The 21,749-nt window shown below is 44.6% G+C and overlaps 1 protein-coding gene across 1 annotated transcript in view; it reads left to right on the forward strand.

Moving 5' to 3' along the window:
• The window catches only part of LOC128908257 (ras and Rab interactor 3-like), a 172,559-nt gene that overhangs the window by 101,394 nt on the left and 49,416 nt on the right, over positions 1-21,749 (forward strand). Inside the window, exon 18 of the mRNA XM_054198071.1 lies at positions 19,416-19,602. Within this exon, the coding sequence (XP_054054046.1) occupies positions 19,416-19,602 (187 nt within the window). The remainder of the gene's footprint in view (positions 1-19,415; positions 19,603-21,749) is intronic.

The raw sequence follows: 21,749 nt of genomic DNA on the forward strand, positions 1-21,749 counted from the left end.
AATTTTCTCTGCCTCTGCTTCATGCTTCTGCCTTACTTTTCCCATTATGTATTCTCCTAACATCAAATATTTCCGGAATGATAGGGCTGCCAAATAGGGCTGCCACCAGCCCAGTCTAACAGCACATCTGTCAGTCCCCAGCCTCCACAGCTGGTCTGTATTCAGTCGGGTTTCCAGTACAGCAAACACTACTCGACTGCTTCAGTAACTCCTCGTCAAATGTGCTCTGGGACAAACTGGAGCTTCACAGCACGAATAGCTGTCCATTTACCAGCAGTCTTACAACTTTATCCTTAGCTTTTCCTTTAACTGGGAATTATTATTTTTTTTCGCAAAGCTGTCCTCTGACAGTGTTAGACATTTCATTTGCTCAGGTCCTGTGTAAATATAAAGGTTTCCAAGCTCCATCTGGTTCCAGTTACTCAAGCAATAGAAATACACATGCTTCAGGAATTTGCAGTCAGAGACTTACTGCCTTGCTGCCTTATAAAATCCTTTACAAAGTTCACCATGCTCTGTTGCCTCCTGATATACCTGTAGTCTGTAAACAATTTCCCCCAAAACTTACTTAAGTTAGAAAAACAAATAAGCTGACAGTCTCAGGCCCTTCTTTCTAATAAGGTTAACCTGCTACTAAATATGGCTTTATAACGCACACACACACACACACACACACACACACCCCTTGACCACCAAAGACTGCCTCTTCCTGAAATCCCCTGTTCATATAAATACAGGAAGTAGAAATAAGAGAGGCTAAAATCAGACCTTCTTGGTAGTTTGCTTTCATTTCAGCGCTTGTTTAGTCCTCTGCCCTCCGATACTACTGAGCCTGAAGCTGGTTTTAAACATCCTCCCCCTGCCGCCCCTTGAAATATCATCTTCAGTACAAAACCTAAGGATGTGGAGGTTCTGCTCAGCGATGGAAAGGAATTGTTTTCTTTACCAAGGAACTCTAAAGCCACTGTGAAACAGAAAGTGTCTTGAAGTTTGCTGTAATGATGAAAACATCAGCGGGAGACAAGGGAGCCAGGGATGACTCAGGGTAAGTCTTGAATCTTTAGTGACTGCTCATTTTTAATAACTGTCGCTTTCCTTTTCCTACTTAACAAAAGAGCTCTTGGCTGCATTTGTGAGCCGGCTGCCTAGTTATCAGCTACACAATCACAATCGTGTGGCATGATTGTACCGTAATGTACAGTATTTCCTTTAACTAACAAGTTCTAGCTGAAAATAAACTGCAGTACCTTTGTTTAGCTTGAATCTTAGCTATTTAGGGAAGGAGGAGGACGAATTCCAAGCTGCAGTTTAGGGCAAAGGACAGGCTAAGGGAGTTCTGTGTTTTTGGAAACGGGACAAATCTTTTCTGAGAGGCTTGCTTTGTTTCTGCTGAAATGCTGAGAAGCGGCTAAGGGCTCGTCCCAATGAGCTGATGGTCTCCCCAGCTCCAGCACACTAAGGTACACACGGACTGTCCACAGGCTCCCAGGAGACTTCAGATGTGCTTTCTGTTAGGAAAAGACTCCAGGCTTTCCTTGCACCTGGCCAAACAGACACCGCACCTTGCAGAATCCAGCTCCAAGAAAACACAGTGGGAGAGAAAATGGGTTTCGATTGGGAGGACAGTGAGCTGCTGTGATTCCAAGATCAGGCTGGAGTCTGCCCAAGGCTCGGTGTTGTATCATAAAGCCCATGCTGAAGCTGAGCATTTCTGTTTCCTGTTGAAAACAATCAGGGGAAAATGACATAGCTACTGAAACCTTCGGTCACCCTCCCTTCTTGGAAAAACACATAATACCAGATGTTAAGAGTGCTTCTTATCTGTCTGATGCGCTTAGCTGGTTTCCCATGAATAAAAGCTCCCAGATTTCTGTGTGATGGGTGCAGTACAAGGTGGATAGATATGGGATACTTGCATTTTCAGTCACTGCAAGTCAGTCCCCTTTGACTTGGAGCACACTCAGTCAAAAAGGGGATAAAATTGCTGCTGATAGGCACAATAGCTATAGTTTCACCATAGCAATGTTCCTGAATTATGTGCATGGAGTGCGGGAGACGGAGGGAGAACGCTGCATTACAGCTGTCACTGCTTTTGCGCTTTTGCCTTGTGCAGTTGTTTACATTAAGTGGAAAAAATGACGCTCCTGTTCCAAGGTACAATTCCTCAGTTCCACTTAATGTTAACACCAAGGGACAAAGATCACATAGCCATAAGGAAAAAATGAAAGAATCCAATCCCTGTAGAGCAGCAAGAGGAACTTAGTAGGCGGTAATCCAAAGAATTTGCACTTTGCAGATGTTCCCTGCATTTGTGATAGTTAAGATGCCAAGTACTGAGAAACTGAAAAATTTATACCGTTTATCTCTTTCTCAGCTTTTCTGAAAGGAGGCACATGCTTGCAAAGGTTTGCTTTCAGTTTAGAGTTGCAGGAGAAAGCAAACAAACCATAGACCCTAGATTTGGACTGTAAATCAAGTGGTCGCAGGAATATTGAAGCAGGAATGGGCATGATGCATGCCTTCTTTGTAAGTTTATAAGCATCTGAACAATTTATAGAATGGCCTTTTATTTCATTAACCAATTGTCTTTATTTTCAATCTGTCTCACACTCATAAAAAAGAACTTAGGTATTTAAAAAATCTGTTTTAACTCTCTCTGTTTACATGCCACAATATTGCTCAAGACCGTCAAAACTGCACTTCAGCATATATACCTTGTGGCCCCAACACATTACAGAATTAGAGGTGTGTCTAAGTGATGTTTAGCTAATTTGCTGTTACGGTCACATTGAATTTGGCACCAATTTCACAACGTATGTGTAGACAAAGTTGGTAGCTTTCAAAAGTGGTGGTAACATAAGGCAAGCTGCCGATGGAGAATTTGGACTTGATTTTAAAATTCTGTGCACAAAAATTGCATGAGCAATTGCTGAGTTTGCACCTTCATTCACCATAGTCTTCAGGTTATTAATTAAATGTGAAAGCTTAATCACATGCACAGAAACTATGACAGTGCAAATTGTCATAAAAGTACCCTAGCAACTTGGAAAGTATCCATATATCCATTCCTAGTCATGACTGAAGGGTCTATTCTGCATGTAACAAACAAATAAGGAGGTTTTGCTGACTTACACCTCTGAAAGGGCAGAAGGACACTGGGGAGAAATCTGCCTCCAGAATTAGCAGCTGCTCAGAGAGGAATGTGGGGAGAAGTGTAGCTAAGGGCTGGATAGAAATCAGTCTAATCAAATTCTTCCAAAATGGTTTGGGAGAGAAACAAGGAAATTTAAGCAGTAATTCTGACCTAGAGAACGTTAATAAGTGGTGAGATCACAAAACATCTGGAGAAATGCAAGCTGATCGAGCTTGGTGACCACAGTTTCATGAAAAGGTATATGCCTTCATTCCAACATCTGGCAAATGTGTGGAGGGGTTGATGAGGAGAGCAGACGGGAGCTAAGACTGAGACATAATAGGCAAATATTAAATAGTCCTTTGGGATAGTGGCTGGTTCAGGTACCTGGGATGGATTACCGTGGTTCTCGTATCTGGGGCGCCAGGCTGCCTCATGAAGTAATGATTGTGCTTCTTTTCAGTGACATGACTTCTTCGCACAAAAACCACCATCAAGTTGACAGATTCCATGCAATGAATGTAAACGTAAAGAGGTCAAGAACTGCAGGAATCTGAGAACTGAATAACTCTCATAGGTTCACAGATTTTAGCTTCAAAAGGGACTGTTTTGAATTGTCTTGTCTTATCTCCTATGTAGAGCAGACCAGAGAACTGCTTTGGTAAGCATCCTATCAAACCCATGACTTCTGCTGGAATGGGAGCTTTTAGATACTTGCTGGCCACAAAAACTTTCTTATCACGTGACTCCTCTGTCCAGGCTACCTATCTGTCTCTGCAGTGGGGTAAATAAATCTAATATCAACAGTTACAGATTTGAAATGAGAAAACAATTTTTTAAAAACTCCTCAGGAGCCATCCTCTGTAAAGGACTTAATGTAAGCTTATTTGAATCAGTGGAACAAGTCCTGTTGGCCTCAGGAGATCTTGGACCCAATGCAAACTACTGCTCAAAGAAAACCTCAACCCAGAACATGTGAGATGTGGTGTTTAAGTGTTTAGGCAACTGGAAACAGATCAGTGTCATCAAATCTCTCTGCCGTCTGTCAAGCTCTGATAAGGGGTAGACTTTCCAGTCCTGGGGGTGGTGCTTCCCAGGAAGGAAATGTCTGTGCTCAAGGTGCATTGCACCAAGATCGGGATATTACTGTAAAGATACCATGAAGGAGGTGCTCTCCAAAGATGTGTATATTTGGTGCATCCAGAGAAGGGATATAAAAATCTTCTGAAATTCATTTAACAGAAAAGCATGTTTGCAACCGCACCGACTTACCATGTGATCTTTCCAGGGCTTCTCAGTGAGCACTTGCCAAACTTAGCGGATGCTTTGAGCACGTTATTGCAGCCATACCGGTGGTAGCACAGAGGACAACTGTCCCTTGCCAGAGGGCAGACCACACTGGGAATGTTGCCCTTGAGTAGAAAACTCCTCCTCATTGCAGACAGTCTCATGCCAGCGTTCACAGGAATGGGGGCACGAATGTAAGCAATATTCTGCTCAACTCCTTTCTACTACAGTTTCAGCTAAATATAGTATTTTCACTTCCTGTCCTAAATGGCTACGTGCTGGTTTGTGTTGTTGACTTTCCAACCTAGAGGCAGCACGGGCTGAAAAATGCACACACGTGTGTGCATGCATCTCTCTTGCTCTGTGCGTGCGGGTATACACGTAAAACAGCGTGTTCTGGAGAGTAGCTATGAGGGTTGCTTGGCACAAATCTGGGCTCGCTCTGTCCCTTATCAAACTATGCGTACATAGTGCAGATACCTCAGAGGTTATCTATTTTACAGCATTTTTCGAAATGATAGTAGGACTATATTTTAACTCATCCATCAGTAAATACAGACAGCTTCTCTGGGATCAACAAGAGGCTTGTGAGACTCAGGGTATTTAAAATGACCTGAAAAATAAACAGGTATTTGACTTTTAGGCAATACCTACACCCAATCTATTAGAAAAAGAAGCTGCAGCAAGCTTTACTTCTCAGAGTTTTAAATGCTTGCCTGCCTGTTTTGATTGCTAGAGAGCACAGAAATCAGAGTGTCTTAGTGAAACTAGGACAAAATATCACAGACCTTTAGCCATTATAGTTTTGGAAGGGAGGAGGGGTTTTGTGCTTGGGAATAGAAAGAAACAGTTCTTTGGAAGCGTAATTAGAAAGAAAAGGCAGCTGTTTGGAATGACTGACCAAATTCTAATGCAGATGGATCTGTGAGTAGAGCGTAGGTGTGGCCATCAAAAGCCCTGAGATGTGCTGGAAGACTATCACGCTTTCCCAACTGTATCGCAGAGGTATCCCTCCCTTTGCAGGGAAGGGCGTGTGTTTACGTTTGTGGTTGTTTAGGTTGCCCTTTGTTGAGGGCATTTGAGGAATCACAAATGAATGACAATGTAGATATTTAAGAAGTCATTATGTGATTTAGAATTTGAAAGAACCAGAGGAAAACACATGTTCTCTGAAAGACCGAGGAGAGGTTGCCATATTATCATCATCGGTACAGAGTGGTCCTACAGTCAAAGGAGGTGGGATGTGCTGGGATGGACCTGGTCTTGGCAGCCCTGGTGTTCAGAGCAGCAACTAGATCATAGATTACTGTGCTGATCTCGGGCCTTACATGGAAGGGACTTCTGAGGAATTAAAGCAGGAATAGTTACAGACCGGAAATGTTTGGTCATTTAAAAACAAAAAAACAAAACAAAACCACCAAGAAAACCCAACCATAATATTCTGTAGGTTTGAAGTATTCACACTACCAAAAAAGACTTCAGATTTATCTTTCTGAATAGTTATGGGTCAAAACTGAGAAAACAAGAATGGAAGAAGAGTAGCTTTAAGGCCTTCAGTAACCAGTGGAAGCAGTTAGGGATTAATCCTTCGCACCAGTATCATCTTGCTTTTGCCACTTTAAAAACTCTTGACAAATGTCAGTTAATCAATTCTTATGTTTCTCTAGTGATTGTAGTGCTGCGATAATACTGATGTTTAGAGGAGAAGGCTTGAAAACCACTGTTCTGTTCAGAGAAGATCCTTACAACAGTTTCTCAGTGTTGCAAGATCTATAGGAGAAATTCTGTTGGTCAATTATGTCTATATTAGGAGAAATAATTTACTCCTATAGGAGTTTTAATTTGAGGATGGAGAGATCAAAATTCTGCCAATCTTTTGTATCCTCAGATACATTTCTGCAGACTTTTAGTGGGGGTTGTATGTGGACAGATAAATGTTTTTTTTGCCACTGTGAATATTTACTGATCATTATGTCTCAGCTGGAGGGGTCTGAAATGCTTGTTAGGTATTTTATAATGCTAAAAACCTTCAAACATTAATATTCCAATACCATTCCAGCCTACCTGCCTGTATGAGAAAATAACTTTCTTAAAATTTGAGTGCAGGTGGTACATAAGAGATTTAATGAAGGTGGTTTCTTCTCCAGGTTGTGCTGAGTGAGGGGAGGCAATGCCCTTACACCCCTTGGTGGCCATGGCCTGGATTACTGACTATGTTATTAGAGCTGTAGGACTTGTTCAAAACTAGGTCAGTCTACTAGAATTACTAGCTGTAGGGGAATGCCGGGTAGAGAAGTGTTGTCCTCGTGCGATGGTTGCACCCCATCTGCTGTGGAGTGGTGTGGGGTTGTGTGTACGCTGTATTTTCTGCGAAGACCCTCGGCACCCCACTCTCCCTTCACCATTCTGGCATCCACAATCTGCTCTTACAATGTAGGAACACCTGTGCCAACACCATCCTCCCAACACAAATCCTCCAAACACAAATACGCACATGGCTGAGTTGGAGCCGCATGCTGGTGTCGGTCCGGAGTCGGAGAGGGGCTGAGTTCAGAATCCATCCCAGGTTGTCAGGTGCTTACATCTCAGAGAGGCAAGGCAAGCCTTCAGCTTGTGTTTTTTAACTGTGAACTTTGGGTGGTGTGTGTGTGTGAATTTACATGATAAAACAGCACTGCAAAAACAGCTGTGGTCAAGCAAGCAGTGCTATTTAAGCTGTGCAAATATAATAAAGCTACAAACATCACCCAATATGGTAAATATTGTAGCCACAAGCCTTTCCTCTGGCCATTTTGTACCTCTGTGAGCTACCTAAAGTCATTCTACCCACATCCAGAAACGAGATCCCTGTGTCAATATACCCTGCTTGAGTGGGAATGTTAAAGCAATACTTCCCTCAAGATTTCAGCTGCAAGAGGTTTGGAGCACTTAGCTCCTCTTCGCCTGCACCCAAAATAGTATAAATCTTTATGGAAGTGAAGATGATTACTTGCACAGCAAAGGATTAGCAGATGTGAGCATTGCATAGCTGGTTATGCTGGTCACATTTTCCTAAACAGATATTCTACTAGATGCACGCGAGCCAGGGAGTGCTAGGGAATGCAGCTCTTTTTGAATAGATGAATATATACATGCGTATCTGTGTGCCTTTCCCAGACTTTCCATCACCTTTCTGCTAAGCAGGGAATTTATGTTTGAGTAAAGGATTTCTGCTTTCTGCATTACTGATACTTTTAAAAGGGACAAGGTGTTTTCACTAATCGTAATGTCATTGTACGATGAATATAAAGCCCTTGCATGTGTGAGAGGACCTCTGGGTGTTTCATGAATATTAAGCCTCTCAACAATCAGATGAAGGCAGATATCTACCACTGTCACTGTAGGAAGGGAAACTGAGGTACAAGCTCATGGAGCTGATTTTGATTATAATCGCTTACTTTGTAGCCCAGTCCCTTGGACCCTTAAACCCTGGCCTTGCCCCAGACCATCCTTTAGGTTTGGGGTGATGCCAGGAGCAGAATCCAGTTCTCAGAAAGGCTTTTTGGTGGATGAGTTCCCTGCTGGATTACGGAGCTTGAACCAGCTTCCTCAGTGTTTACGCAGCCTCTACAACTGAAGCAGGAGAAGCAGCAAAAGTGAAGTGCTGGGGGTGCGTGCAAGCGGGGTCAGGGGACTGCCCTTTCAGCAGCATCCTGCCATTGCCCTGGGTTGGGAGGAGCATGAAACTGCACCCTGAGAGTTCTCCTCCGAGGCAGGGCTGCAATTCCGGCCCAGATCTGGTCCTGCAAGGACTGGGGCTGCTGGAATTTGCTCTAGGTGACTAGTTGGGGTCTGAGGATCAACACTGTTCCTCGTATGGCTGAAAGACCTGTCTTACTGCTTGAAATTATCTCCTGACCATGTTAATTAGTACTTTGTATTTGCTTTCGTGAGGCTAATGAATTGTTGGAGAATTTCAAGTGCTTTGTGGAAACCAACTGAATACGTACAACCTTTTGGATGCTGGGAAAACCTTGCCAAATATAGGGAATCCACGCAGCTCAGGTATACCCTTCCTCTTGCCCTCTGAAGAAAGTCTGTCTTTGGAAGCCTCTGTCCTGTAAAAGCAGTTGTTGGGCAGAGCTGGAAGGGGCTGCAGCCCCTTGTGAACTGGATTAAATTTTCTGCTGCTTGGGAAAATTCACCAAGGAAACAGAGAGACCAAAAAATAGCAGAGTCTGGAGACTGACAGCTCTGCTGGCTACCTGCAATGCTGCAAATTGCTAGCAGACTTCTAGGCAAAAGAAGGTTGTCCCACATATTGGCTAAATGACAGCCTGGGACCTGACCCAACCTTTAATCTTGCCTGCCAAGATGAAATTTTTCTGTCTTTTCTCTCTCTCTCTTCTTTTTTTTTTTTTTTTTTTTTTCCTCTCCCTTGAGTTCTCTCCAAGGAATTTGTCATTCCTGATACCCCCCACAAAAACAGAAACCAGGCAAAGCTCAGAGCTTCTCCTGCTGGATCAGCAGACAGGAAAGAGCTTGGCTTTGGACAACTTTCCTGTCTGTCCAGAGACAAATATGTAACTCAGGACATTTGGGTGTAATTCTGTACTGAACTCCCATTCTAATCCTTTCTAAGGATTAAAAGTTAGTTAGTTTTAGACTGAATCTCATTAGTAAACTTTCCAGCCCAAAAGGAAAGTGACTGTGTTACTCTGCCAGCAGGGATGGGTCCTCTGGGCTGGGAAACCATGGCAGAGATTGCCTGAGGGGCCCTGTGAAGAGCAGCCTGTGATAGGGATGGGTGATAGGGGTTGGTCCCTGGCTTTCTGTCATCTCCCTTTGCTATTAGACCTAACTATCTAGCTCCAGCCTGGATTCACCCTGCTGAACTTGAGATGTTTAATTGTTGCGTTCCATTTTGGAACCTGTGCACCCATGAGGATCTCTGGTCTTACTGGTGGAGAAGCAGTTCCAGGGAGTAATTCAGGGTGACTGGTGGCAGTGGGCTGAATCCAAGTCAAATATTTGTTTGTGCCTCACCAAGCCGAGCAGGGGACCAGGTCAGAGAGCTGTGTCCATCACAAACCTTCTTCCACCCTCTCATCCCCTCAGTCAGATTGCCCCAGGTCAGACAAGCAAGGGCAGCCTGCAGGTGGGTGTGGGTGCAGCAGTGATGTTTTGGGGAGGACATGACCAAGGCAGTCATGTTACGGATTGTCTTAAACTGCTGTGAACCTACGGCCTTTGGTCATGATTTATTTATGTCAGAGTCCTGGTGACCAACTGGCCAGAAGCACTGCTAAATGAACAAGCTTGAGGTCCCAGCAATGGTTTGACTGAGTCTGCGGGAGCTGACAGACTTGCCTTGCTGCTTGGCAGGTTTTGTAGTCGCGTGCTGAGCTCCCAGCCACCACAGGGACATTTCAGCAGTTTCTGACACTGCTCTGCTAATCAGTCCTTTGGCCGCAGGCTGTCCTACCAGCACAGGATGATGAGGGCCATGCTCACCCACAGGGCAGGTCATTCAACTTAGCCCAGCAAACTAGAACACCTTTCTGATCCTTGTGGTGGGGGACCGTGCCTTTCACCACCTTTCCATATCCCTAAAATACCCCAAAAAGCCTTTTTCTTCTAACTGTGCCTCAGTGTGAATGCAGGCAGGGATCCTACCCTAATAAACACATTTCTCCAATGCCTTATCAAAATTAAATATGAGGAGTATGAAATTGCTGGAGTAGGGATTAAAGATGGCAGACAAAGAATAGGTTCAAAGATTTAGATGATTTTTTTTTTTACTGAGAGCACTATGTATTGAAACATGTTCACACTGACATTGGGAGGAAATCTTATCCAAAATATGAATACTCGTGTGTAAGTAAGTCTGCAAATCAGTGACTGAATGACTGGTTGGAAGACCCTTTGTGTGGTGCCTTAAGGAGAGGAGGGACCTTTGAAGGCCAGTGCTCTGCTCCTTAAGATACCACAGGATGAAAGTTCAATGGATTTATTTCCCTTGGCAAAATGGCCATTTCTAGTTGCAAGTCATGACAGAGAGAAGTGTTTGCAGGTATTTCTTAGAAGAGGGGAAGACGGCTCATCTTTATGCTAGTCTGTGTGGTTAGCGCCTCGTATCTTGTGTGTCTCGTATGTCTACACTAAATTCACTCACAGGGTGAGAAAAGCCATTGCTTTTTATAACTAGTCTGACATTTCTCTTCGTATTTTGACCAGGGTTTTGGCTCTGACATGTCATGCAGCTTCAAATAATTTTTAATATATAGGGTTTGAAACAGAATGGCGTTATTTAAGCAAAACTACAGTATATTCTTAATGAATTTGGGAATTTCTCCCTCCCCTGTATTTTCCGTTTCCCTTTCCCCTCTTTGTTAAGTGAGTACAATATAGAAAAGCATTCCCCGGGTTTTCATTCCTGTCTTCCTTCCTGGCCAGATGAGCTGGGAAAGGGCAGAACCTCAATAGCTCTGGTCTTGCGGTGAAAACAGGGCTGCTCTGGGCTTCCGACACCTCAGGTGTTTTTCAGAGGCACGGAACAAACCCAGCCATCTTCTGTCCAGCTGGTGGCTCTGCTGGGCCCTTCTAGTGCCCTCACACCAGAAGGTGAGGAAGGTCTGTGGCTTCCTCATGTTCTTACAGCTTAGGAAATCGCTTCTCTTCTTCCAAACGTTTGCTTCTGGTTCCTGCACCTCACAAGCCTTTCCAGAGAAGTCGAAGTAGAATTATACAACAAATACTTTTGCAGCTTTTTGTTAAGGAAAACGTGCTTTCCTTGGCTCCTCTGACCTTGCCAGAAATGAATCCTGGCTAGGCCTCGTTTCAGAAGCTCTCTTCTTTGCATGAAAGGGCCTTGCAGAAATGTAAATTATCCTTCATTGCCTGCACACAAAGAAAAATCTTTAGTTTTGTTGATATGCTGAAATTCCTAAGGGAATAATTTGGGTTTGAAATAGGCAAAAGGACAAATGACCTGAAAACCTCTGAGTACAGGGGAGAAGGGCTTATCTTTAACACCACAACTGTCTGTTGTTAGTGAGGGAGTAGGCTAATAAAACTTGCAAAGTGGTTTTGACTTGCGAAAGTATGTTTTGACTGAGTAAAAAGAGAGAGTTGATAAGATATTTTGAGACAAATTGTTGAATGCAAAATATATATGTGCAAGGTTACATGAAGATAGCTGTATAATTTGTGGGGTGAATACAAGCCATGTCACATTAATAGGCTGTTGTACCCTCAGTCCACTGTGGGGCCACAGGCAGCATATACCTTCTGCATTAACGAATGCAGGGAACAGCTAGACTGAAGGGAAGGAAAAAAAAAAAAAAAGTCTTTGAAAGAAGGCCTCTTCCTTCAGGGAATTTTTGGCGTTTGTTTTTATCTTGTTTCTGCCCATGTCATGGCTGTGAGTGTGAGGAGGCTTGTTTGTTACTCGAGCTGACCTGGTACTAGCAGTAATATGAATTACCTTGTATTTTGTTTGGGGTTTTTACGCATATGCAATTCCTTATAATATATATACACCTTTGCGTATGTAAATGGAGGAGCAGACCTAATGAATCTAGGAGACATAGCGAAGCTAGCAACTTACAGCAGCCTTTCAAAGGGGCCTACAGAAAAGATGGAGAGGGACTCTATCAGGGAGTGTAGCGATAGGACGAGGGGTAATGGTTTTAAGCTGAAAGAAGGAAGATTTATGTTAGATATTAGGAATAAATTCTTTACTGTGAGGGTGGTGAGGCACTGGCCCAGGTTGCCCAGAGAAGCTGTGGCTGCCCCATCCCTGGAGGTGTTCAAGACCAGGTCGGACGGGGCTTTGAACAACCTGGTCTGGTGGGAGGTGTCCCTGCCCAGGGCAGGGGGGCTGGAACTAGATGATCTTTAAGGTCCCTTCCAACCCAAACCATTCTGTGATTTAGTTGCACCTCCCTGCTCCTTGAGAGCACTCTTGTGCTGAAAGATTGTTGATGGAGTCAAACAAGAGGCTTTGACAGGGGTATTGCCACTGCTTCACTGTAGGCACTTACAACTAAGCTTGATTAATTTAGGAGGAAGAGCAGCTCTTCTAGAGGAGCTTAGAGCTGACCCCAACAGCTGAGATAGGCACCCCTGCAATGGGAGCCCGCTCTGAGCGACTGGAGCAGAAACCCAGTCAGGTAACACAGCTGCTGTGGTTGGGTGGTTTACGGGAAGCACTGCAAGCACCCCCTCCTTCTCCACTCCTGAGCGACTTGGCCCTGCTCCTCATGCCGTTACAGAACATCATTAGTCTTAGTCACCGGGTTTGCTCTCTGATGAGTGGCAGTGGTTACATGTCCCTCCCAATATCAGTAGCTCCCATCCAGCAAGTCATCTTCTCCTGACGTTTAAACGGGGGCAAGATTCTGCTCAGTTCAGAGTCCAGATAAGCTGAGGTCATGTCCTTTGCATCATGGCAGTAATGAGGAAAAATACAGTTGTTAGCTTTAAACCTGGTCATGGCAGCTCCCATTCTGCCAGCGAGCACCATGTTTTTGCATAGAGCCTGCTCCTGTGGCTCAGCTAAATCCTTAAAGCCAGCTCAGCTATCCTCGCTTCTACTGCAGGCAGCAGTAGAAGTTCACACAGTTACTTCAGCACGATACTTGTCTATCAGACCTTCAAACTGATCCCTGTACTGTGTAAGACAGCAATCTGGTGTCATATGTGAGCAGAAAACTTTGTGGCTGCTTATTACTTAATAGATCGACACATGAATTAACATTCTTCCACCTGCACAAGTGGCCATTACACCCTTCCCCTCAAGAAGTATAATAGCACTTGCTCATTTTTGTGATTTCCTCTGTTGGTTTCTGTGACCAGGGAGGTGAGGACTTGGGGAGCTGGTGACTGATTTAAGGACAGATGAGTTGTCCCACCCCTGATCCCTCTGTGCCCATGAGTGGAGCTCCCAGGATGAGCGATGACTTGCTCCGCTTTGGCAAATACTTGTGAAGACGTGCAGGCAGGGTACAGCTGGGGAGAGGCGGGTACCTGCAGTCTGTGTGTGTAAACCCCTGCTAACCTTCCCAGAGGCGGGCAGTTTGGAAATCCCTGGCAGTTACAGAAAAGCTCAGGGAAGTGAGCCTTCAGTTGCAGAGTGCAAAACTTCACTGCTGAAATTGAGGGTACCTATAACAGAAAGTTGAATAGCTGGGGAAAAGAGAGATTTGCTGAGCTGTGGGGTGTCAGGGTATTTAGGAGATCCTTGGTTTGCCTTACCTTTTGGCATCTGGAACAGCTGCTGCCTTGGCTATTATGGTGCTTTCCAAGCTGAGCAGAAAGGCCTGGACATGGAGAGCGCCAGCTGTAGATCAAAGACCGAACGGACGAAGGGGCAGACATAAAAGCTAGAGTGGGAACAAGGAGAGCAGTGAGCAAGAGGAAGTGCTCTGCCAACCACAGGTTGTCCGCAGACCACAGTTTGAGAAGCACAACTTCCTGAGCTATGCGTTTGTCACCAAGGTGGACCAGTAACACAAGTGTTCTGCAAGGTAGGAAGGACTACTGATCAGGCAAGCCCGCCTCATGAGACACGCTGAGCCTGTCATGTCACTTCATTATCCAATTTTTCTGTACATCTGAGGACCTTACAGTGCAGGAAGCTCGCGTGGCTTGCTTAACTGCCTACACCTTTTCCCTTTTTTTTGCATATCAGGCAACAAGAAATTTGTTTGTATTTCTAACGAAAGGGTGGCAATCAGCCAGGTGTGATCTCTGAAGATCTCAAGAACTTTCTTCTCTTTCTGCTTTTTGCGTTTTTCACTGTGGTGTTTTTTTACTGTTTGTTGGTTTTATTTTTGTCAGATCTGTTGGCTTTACTATGAAAAAGCATTTATTAAAGCCTGAATTTTCCGTGAGGCAGTGCTAACATTTGGTGCACAAAATTAGCTGTTGTGCTATGGGTTTTTTCATGTGTCACTGCTGCCTTCCCATTTTCCTAATACTCTGTTTTATGATGATATGACTCAAAACTTGTACAGATGATGGAGCTCTCCCTGTAGCTAGGTTGGGTGCAGTGCCTCAGTTCCACCAGCTGAGAATCCAACAAGGTGACCCAAGCCAGGTCCAGAAAGTAAACAGATCTTTCTCCTCCCTCTTGAATTAGTTTGATCTGAACTGATCAAGTGAGCAAAGATGGACTGGCTTACGAGAATAACGAGAAGGCATTGAGAAGTGACCACATCTAAGATGGGAGCAAAATGAGGCTTGATGTTCTCTAGCTGGGGCACTGTGTAACTTCTCTCCCAGTGAACTGAAAGTAACAGCACATGAATTCGCATGTGTCTGAACAAGGATTTTTAATGAATCTATCTAATCGTAAGTGATATCAAACCAGGGAAAGCACAGGTAGCTATGTATGTAGCAAGGGTCTAACTGATGAAACCTTCTTGCCGTTCTTTTGCTGCTACTCATGTAACTGATCATTCCTCTTCCAGTGTGCTGGGTTCAGAACTTCATGCACGAAGGTATCTATGGAAGAAAGGGATACCAAGATCTGCCTCTGTCACCAGAGGCACAGAGCCCTGCAACTGAGTCCAACCCAGTGACATAGGATGTAAAACAGGGCTGTGAGTTTTCTGTCAGTCTTTTAATCTCAGCACCATCATCTGACCCATCTCCACAAAGCCCTGTGCTCCCAACTCGTGTCTTTTAACCACAGGAATTACCAGCATTGTGCATCTACTTCCACTGGGACTGGCGTGTCGGCTTTGGGAGCTTCTGTCTTTTCCTGCTGCTTCATGTGCTCCTTGTAAACTGTGTTGCTGTGCTTGAAAGGTTTCTACATGTGAGTTTCAGACACAGCCTGGCTTGTTCTGAACAGTATCCCTTCAGGAACCAGATAGTTTTGGTGCAAAAAGTTGTTCTTCACCTGGTGCATGGAGTTTATGGCTACTTCTCCATCTTTCTCCCTCGGTAGCAAGCCAACTGGCACACATTTTAAGACCTATGGTGCCTGCGCTGCTGCAAATACAAATATACCAGAGTATCTCTTTCCTTGAGGACAGCACAGCAAATCCTTGGTCTTGCACTCTCTTGATGTCTTCTAGTATTCAAGGGGAGAAATAAAAACAATAAAATATAGTGATAATTAACTAGCTCCTAATTCTTACACCTGGTCTATTTAAACATCATTGAGGCCCTCAGTCTTTACTTATCAGTGCCTACAGACCATTTGGTTTCTGATTCAAGATTTGGATTTAATAACACCTGATGCGTCTTCTCAGATCTGCTCAGGCTACAGGCAGAAGCTGCAAATGTGTGTGAGTGATGAGGACAATGGGGCCTGACATGGTTGGAAACCCTGTCCCAGCTCATCCGGCAGCCCCTGCTGCTGTCACACACAGTCCCTGCCTCTCAGCGGCCTTGGGAAAGTTCGGAGTCACCAGTCCTTTATATTACAGCCAGGAAAGCCCTTAGTGCCAGCAAGTTTGCAGCAATATTTCTAAAGTCACTTGCAAAAGGGGTGTGCACCTGCATGAAATTCAGTGGATTATATCCCCTTGAAGTTCTGATGATTCCTGGGAATATTCAGCTGGCAAGTGTGGATCTTGGTTTCTAAAGCAATGAGTCGTGGTGCTGTCATTGCTTCAGCGTACAGTCACTGTGCAGTAATTCAAATCACCATTGTCGTTATTATTACTTCCAACCAAGCAGCCTGGTACTTTCTGCCAAACTGGGGCAGGTGTGTGAATGTAATCACTGTGCAATTAATTAATCTCTGCTGCCAATCAGTATGTAACACACAGCTCCCCCCATCACAACTGAGTTCAGTTTAGCGGAGCGGCAGCAGAATTTAAAAGTAAGAACTCAATAAAAAAACTGAAAAGCAGGCAGCTTTAGGGCTGGCTTTTCAGCTTCGTATCACACCTAACAAAAAATGAGCACCTGCCTGCATCAGCCAAAGGGTTTTGCAGGACTGTGGGAGAAGGAGGAGAGAGTTAGCCAAACGGCATGTTATTTCTGAAAACTCTGAGCTTAGAAATCATCTGATGCCTGAATTCTGAGCAAGGGCAACAGCAAAGGCCACTGCTCACCACGGCGGCCCTGCAAATCCCTTCATTTGGCAGCACAGCAAGAACCTGGGAGCTGCCTGGGCTCCCTCCTCTCCATGCAGCGACAGAGCCACCGCGGAGCCAGATTAAATTGCTGGATTAAGCACTTCTGCAGCCTGGCATCTGGATCTTTGTGACAGCTGTGCCCAGGAAAGAAGTCAAGCATCCGTGCCGTAATTGCGTCAACTGGTGTGTCGCGGGTCACAGCATTACAGCTGGAAAAGGTCTGTTAGGTCATTCACTCCCATTTCTTAGCCAGACCAGGATTTGACTCCATACAGTGTTCGCTACTGCTCTGAAGAGGGCATTTTAAGAGATTTGGGCAATGTAGTCCTCTTTCCCCTTCTTTTGGGAACTTATCTGTTAGACCTCACTGTCAAAGAATCATCTAGTTTACCATTCCCCTGGTTTAATATGATCCCGTTAATGACTCTTCTTGACTTTTCTTTTTATCAAAGCCTCCCCTTTCGCATCACTGTCCTTTCTTCCCTCTGCACAGGTAAAAGAGCCTCCTTAGTGCTTTTTGGGCCAGGCTGGCGTTTGAGGGGAGCGTACCCCACCCCAGGATTCTCATCCCAAAAGGCTGCATTCCCGTTCTGCCAAAAAGCCTCATCCACTGCTCTTAATTATCTGCACTGACAAACCCCACATGCTCAAATTGTGAGCTGTTTCCATTAAGATGAGTATTTTCAGACTCTTCCTTTTTTATCTTGTATGTCCAAGTTCGAAATAATCTTCTGTTTTTCATCCATTCTCCAAAACTTGGATGATGGGCCCTACATGCAGCCTCGTGCTTTGGAAAGTCAGTTCTGTTATTTTTCTTCACCAGTCCGTTGTCGCCAAACCCACATTGCTGCTGGGAGCAGGGCTCCATCCAGATGACGTGCCTGCTGGGGGGAGCAGAGGGCTGGGTGCCTCTGCCTGCATCAAGCCTGGGATCCCCCATGGGGAACACTGTGCCAGTGCCACTACGTCCCTGGTGCTCACCAGGCGCACGCTGCTTTTTATTACTTCCTTGCCTTTGTTGATATCCCCCATTTCCCCCCAGGCAATGGGATTCTTGAGCATCAATTCTTTGCTGGCCCTTTTCAGCTCACATAATTAACGGGTAACGAAGTTCAGCATCACTGGAGCTATCGGAATGCATGTCACCTTCTGGTGCCACAGCAAGACATTATCAGCATTGGCCTCCTTTAGGTCTGGGTTTCACACATCATTGGCAAGATCGGATTCATGCTGGTGTGACTAATTTGGGGAGCAGCTTTTGCTAACAGTGGTATGGAATATTTCATTATAACTCACCTTTTTTTTTTTCCCTTCAGCTCATTACTTCTTTCCTGTTACCGAGTATGAATGTTGCCGTCCAACACATGCTTTCCTTTCACATGGTTACTAGGCATTTATTTTGGTTTCTAATGTAAAGAAAGAAACTGAGAGGTGAATTGGGTTAAATTCCAAAAGCTGTCCTCCACTGTTTTACTGTATATGTTCAAATGATACAGATGAAAATCATATGCTATTGCATCTGAAAGAAACTTCCTCACCTGTGTGACAAGCTGGGCTTTTATCACAAGTGAAGAGAATGTGTTTCACGTATTTCTATTTGCTTTTTTAAGCAGAGTTCTCATTCTTACTGTTTTGGCTATGATCTCGAAAATGGATTGATTAAAATCAAGATTCTGTGGATTAATATCCTGAATCAGCAACTGGGATTGCAGAGGAATGTGTATTTTCTAAGGAAGTTGTCCCTGTAGGGTTGAAAATGAAAAAGCTGCTAAAAATAAAATTGCACTGTTGGTTTTGGGATTTAAAAGGTTATTTTTCTAAAAACTAACTTTTGGGATAAGCAGTCTGTGTTTGGTTAGGCCTTTAAAGGGAATCTCTTTTAGTAGCTTAAGTCTGACCTTATTGAAATGTACTACTACAAGATCTGTATCATTAAAAATAAAAGGAAAAAGAGAAAGACTTGAAATCACGCCAAATCAGAAGTGAGAGTCCTGCTCTTTTCATCTCTGACAGCTAAGGAGCAAAACCGATACAGAAAAACATAGTGTTTTGTGTATGTTCTCCTACATTTTCTTTACTCTTAAAATCAATCAAATGAATGACAAGCCTCTATCCGTGAGCACGTAGCCTTATCCAGTAGAGCTCTTAAGACCAGACCTTTCAGCACAAGTATTTCCACCGACTGCAGTGCTAAGCACGTGTATAAATACTTCGTTGAATCAGTGCCATAGCTAGAAACCAGTGTTTCATACCAGTCTGCCATTAGACTGCAGGGGCTAAAAATAAATAGAATTAGTTCTTTGTGTCTCTGATCAGAACAGGCATCTAAAAGAGAATGTGTCCCAGATCTTTAATATTCTCAACAGTGTACTTTCAGTATTCTTACATCTTGTGCAGCTGAGAATAAGCTCTGAGACATACGGTGTGACTGGGCATTGCTGACATGTGATGCCACAGGATGGTCCCTCTTTTGTCACTCAGCATCTCCCATGCATCTTTTTGGAGCTTCTTTAGGACCGGCCAAAATGACAAATCATAGAATCACCATAGAATCATAAAATGGTTTGGGTTGGAAGGGACCTTAAAGGTCATCTAGTTCCAACCCCCTGCGCTGGGACACCTCCCACTAGAAGGCAGGAAAAAAGAGGGACACCAAGTCTACATTTCCTCCCTCCTGAAGGTCCCTCTGATGTTTCTCCACACGTTTCCCCTGCTCCCTCCCATTCCCCTTTCTTGGTGCGGGGAAAAGGTTCGCTACGTCTGTGTCCTTTGAGCCTCATCCTGCAGGACTTGCTGGGTCGTGCCGGATGCATGTCAGTGCCTCTGTGTGCCTGTGTCTTGGCATTGACAGTCGTTACTCCCCCCAAATTTTCCACTTGCTGCTCCACTTACGAGGGACCTCCCTTGCTGTGTTTCAGCCCTATCAGAGATACCAGCGAAGAGGGAGAAGAGACACATCTCTGTCAGGCCACTGCCCTGCAAAACTGCCTCCCGCTTCCAGGGATCAGCATCCTGGATAAACTCATCAAGACCTGTCCTGTCTGGCTTCAGCTGAACATGAATCAGGAAAGGGCTGAGGCAATACTTGGCAAAGAAACAGCAGGGGTAAGTCCAAAGCGGTTTCGGTTCAGACAACCACATTTCCTGTCCTTGGTGGAGCTGGTTAGGAGAGCAGCGCTGCTTTTCAAGTGGAAGCAAAAATATTTAGCAGGCCATGCTCTCTGTTTTCATTACCTTTTGATGCTTTAACCACTCACAGCGGTGCAATACAGGTATAATGGCTCTGGGGAAGCAAGAAATCTTGTCTCTGGTTTTATTTACTTAGTGTGTAGATTCATGGAGATGCCTTCCCATTCGCCACCATACCCATAGGTATGTTGACTATCCTAATTCAGAGCAATAAAAAAAACCCTGAACAAAAGGCCCTTAAATTCTGGGAGTTGATGGGAGTAGTTTTTGTTACAATAATTGCCATCTGGTCCCCGTAAGTTGAGTATTAGAAAATTAAGCTTGCTTAAGGAAAACAGCTCTGTAGGACATAGAGGTCCCCATTCCCAGGTCTCTGAGGTGAGGCAAGGCAGGGAGTGGACGTCCTGGTTGAGTCTGTCTGGGAAGGGCAGGTGCAAATGATGCTGGGGCACAAGGAAAATTCACTCGCTCCTGCTCTGCAGAGGTCTGGACCTGTCCGTTGTCCGAGTCAGTTTATCCCAGTGCTAAAAGCTGGCACAGCCAAGCCAAGTGACAGCCTCCCATGGGACCTGACCAACCTGGACTGTGCCTCACCCTGAACTAGACATTGCACAGATTATTTTCTTTGTTTTTCTGGGAAAACAAAAGGAAGCCTGAGTGACTGTCTCTGATACGGCCGCGTATGGCCCTGAGCCCCCTCGGTCACTAATCACTCCCTGTGGCCAGGGCCGTCCCCCACCTCCGGGTGGCTTCAGGAGTAAATCTTGCCACTGTTCCTCCTGCTCACACCGTCCTCAGGCACGGTCCTCAGCTGCAGCTTGAAGCAGGCAGGAGAAGAGCTGATGCGTCAGGAGAGTCCCACGGCAAGGGCAGGCTCTCACTCTGAGCCGACCTGAAGTTGAACCAGCACCGCACCTTTCCCACCACCGGTGAAAATGGCAGAGACTGGCTTGCGTACCGGTCCTGACCCAGGCAGTAGGGTTAGGCGTAGCTCAGAAAACCCACCTCCCTCTCCTCTGAACAGCCATGGTCCAATTTTATCCTTTGGAGCCATGGCAACCAGGCATGCTGATCAGGAAAACAGAAGTGATTCCTTTCCAGGTTTCACTTCTCTCATTGCTTAAATTTAGTTTCAGATGAAGCACTTATAGAATCATAGAATGATTTAGGTCGGAAGGGACCTTAAAGATCATCTAGTTACAACCCCCCTGCCATGGAACTGGACGGATGCAAGGTGAGATAGTGCTGTCTGAGGTCCAAGGTCACAGTAGTCTCTCAGGTGGGCTAAAGGGACCGTGCTGTCACATGGGTGGTAGGACGTGGTGAAGGGAAAGCCTCTGTGGCTTTTCCCTACCTGCAGGTGGTTTCTGTGATGTAGAAAGTGGGGGCTGCCCTGCATTAGAAATAGGCCTGTTTTGGGCATGCACCTGTTTGCCATGTGTTTATTTGGATTTTCTCTGCACTGCTGGTGGACCTGAACCGGCGGGGCTCAATTTCTTATGAATGGCAGAGGCCAAGACGATGGCACTGTGCGAGGTTGCAAAGCTGTCCCAAAGCTGTGTGTTTAGCATCAGTGCTTCAAAATGACAGAAGATGCCCTTATGACAGAGACTCATGCAGAGAAAGGTCCTGGCTTCTAGATAAGCTTTTTTTTAAATTTCTCTGTCCAAGAAATTAATGTTTTCTTGATAGATTTCCACTGCATTATAGTTGATTAATCACTTTATCAACTTATGCTTTCTAATATTAATATCCAGACTCCAAAATTAGCCCAAATTTTTAATTCAGTTTTTATAAAAATACCTTGACTCTCTCCTGCCAAAACGTGCTATCAAAGAACAGTTAAAGGTGAAGATTGCTTTGTCTTGGTATCTGCAGCTTCAAGGTACAACCTAAAAATATTCTTGACAATGAGCTTTAATTAGAAATACACTTAGGAGCTTATACAATACAAAGAATGAGATTTTTTTCTTTTTTCTTTTCTCTTTTCTCTCTTATTATTTTTTCTCTTTTCTTTTTTTCTTTCTTTTTCACAGCTTTTTTTTCTATTTTCTTTTTTCTTT

Source organism: Rissa tridactyla, chromosome 4, assembly GCF_028500815.1.
Source record: "Rissa tridactyla isolate bRisTri1 chromosome 4, bRisTri1.patW.cur.20221130, whole genome shotgun sequence".
Classification (NCBI taxonomy): Eukaryota; Metazoa; Chordata; class Aves; order Charadriiformes; family Laridae; genus Rissa; species Rissa tridactyla.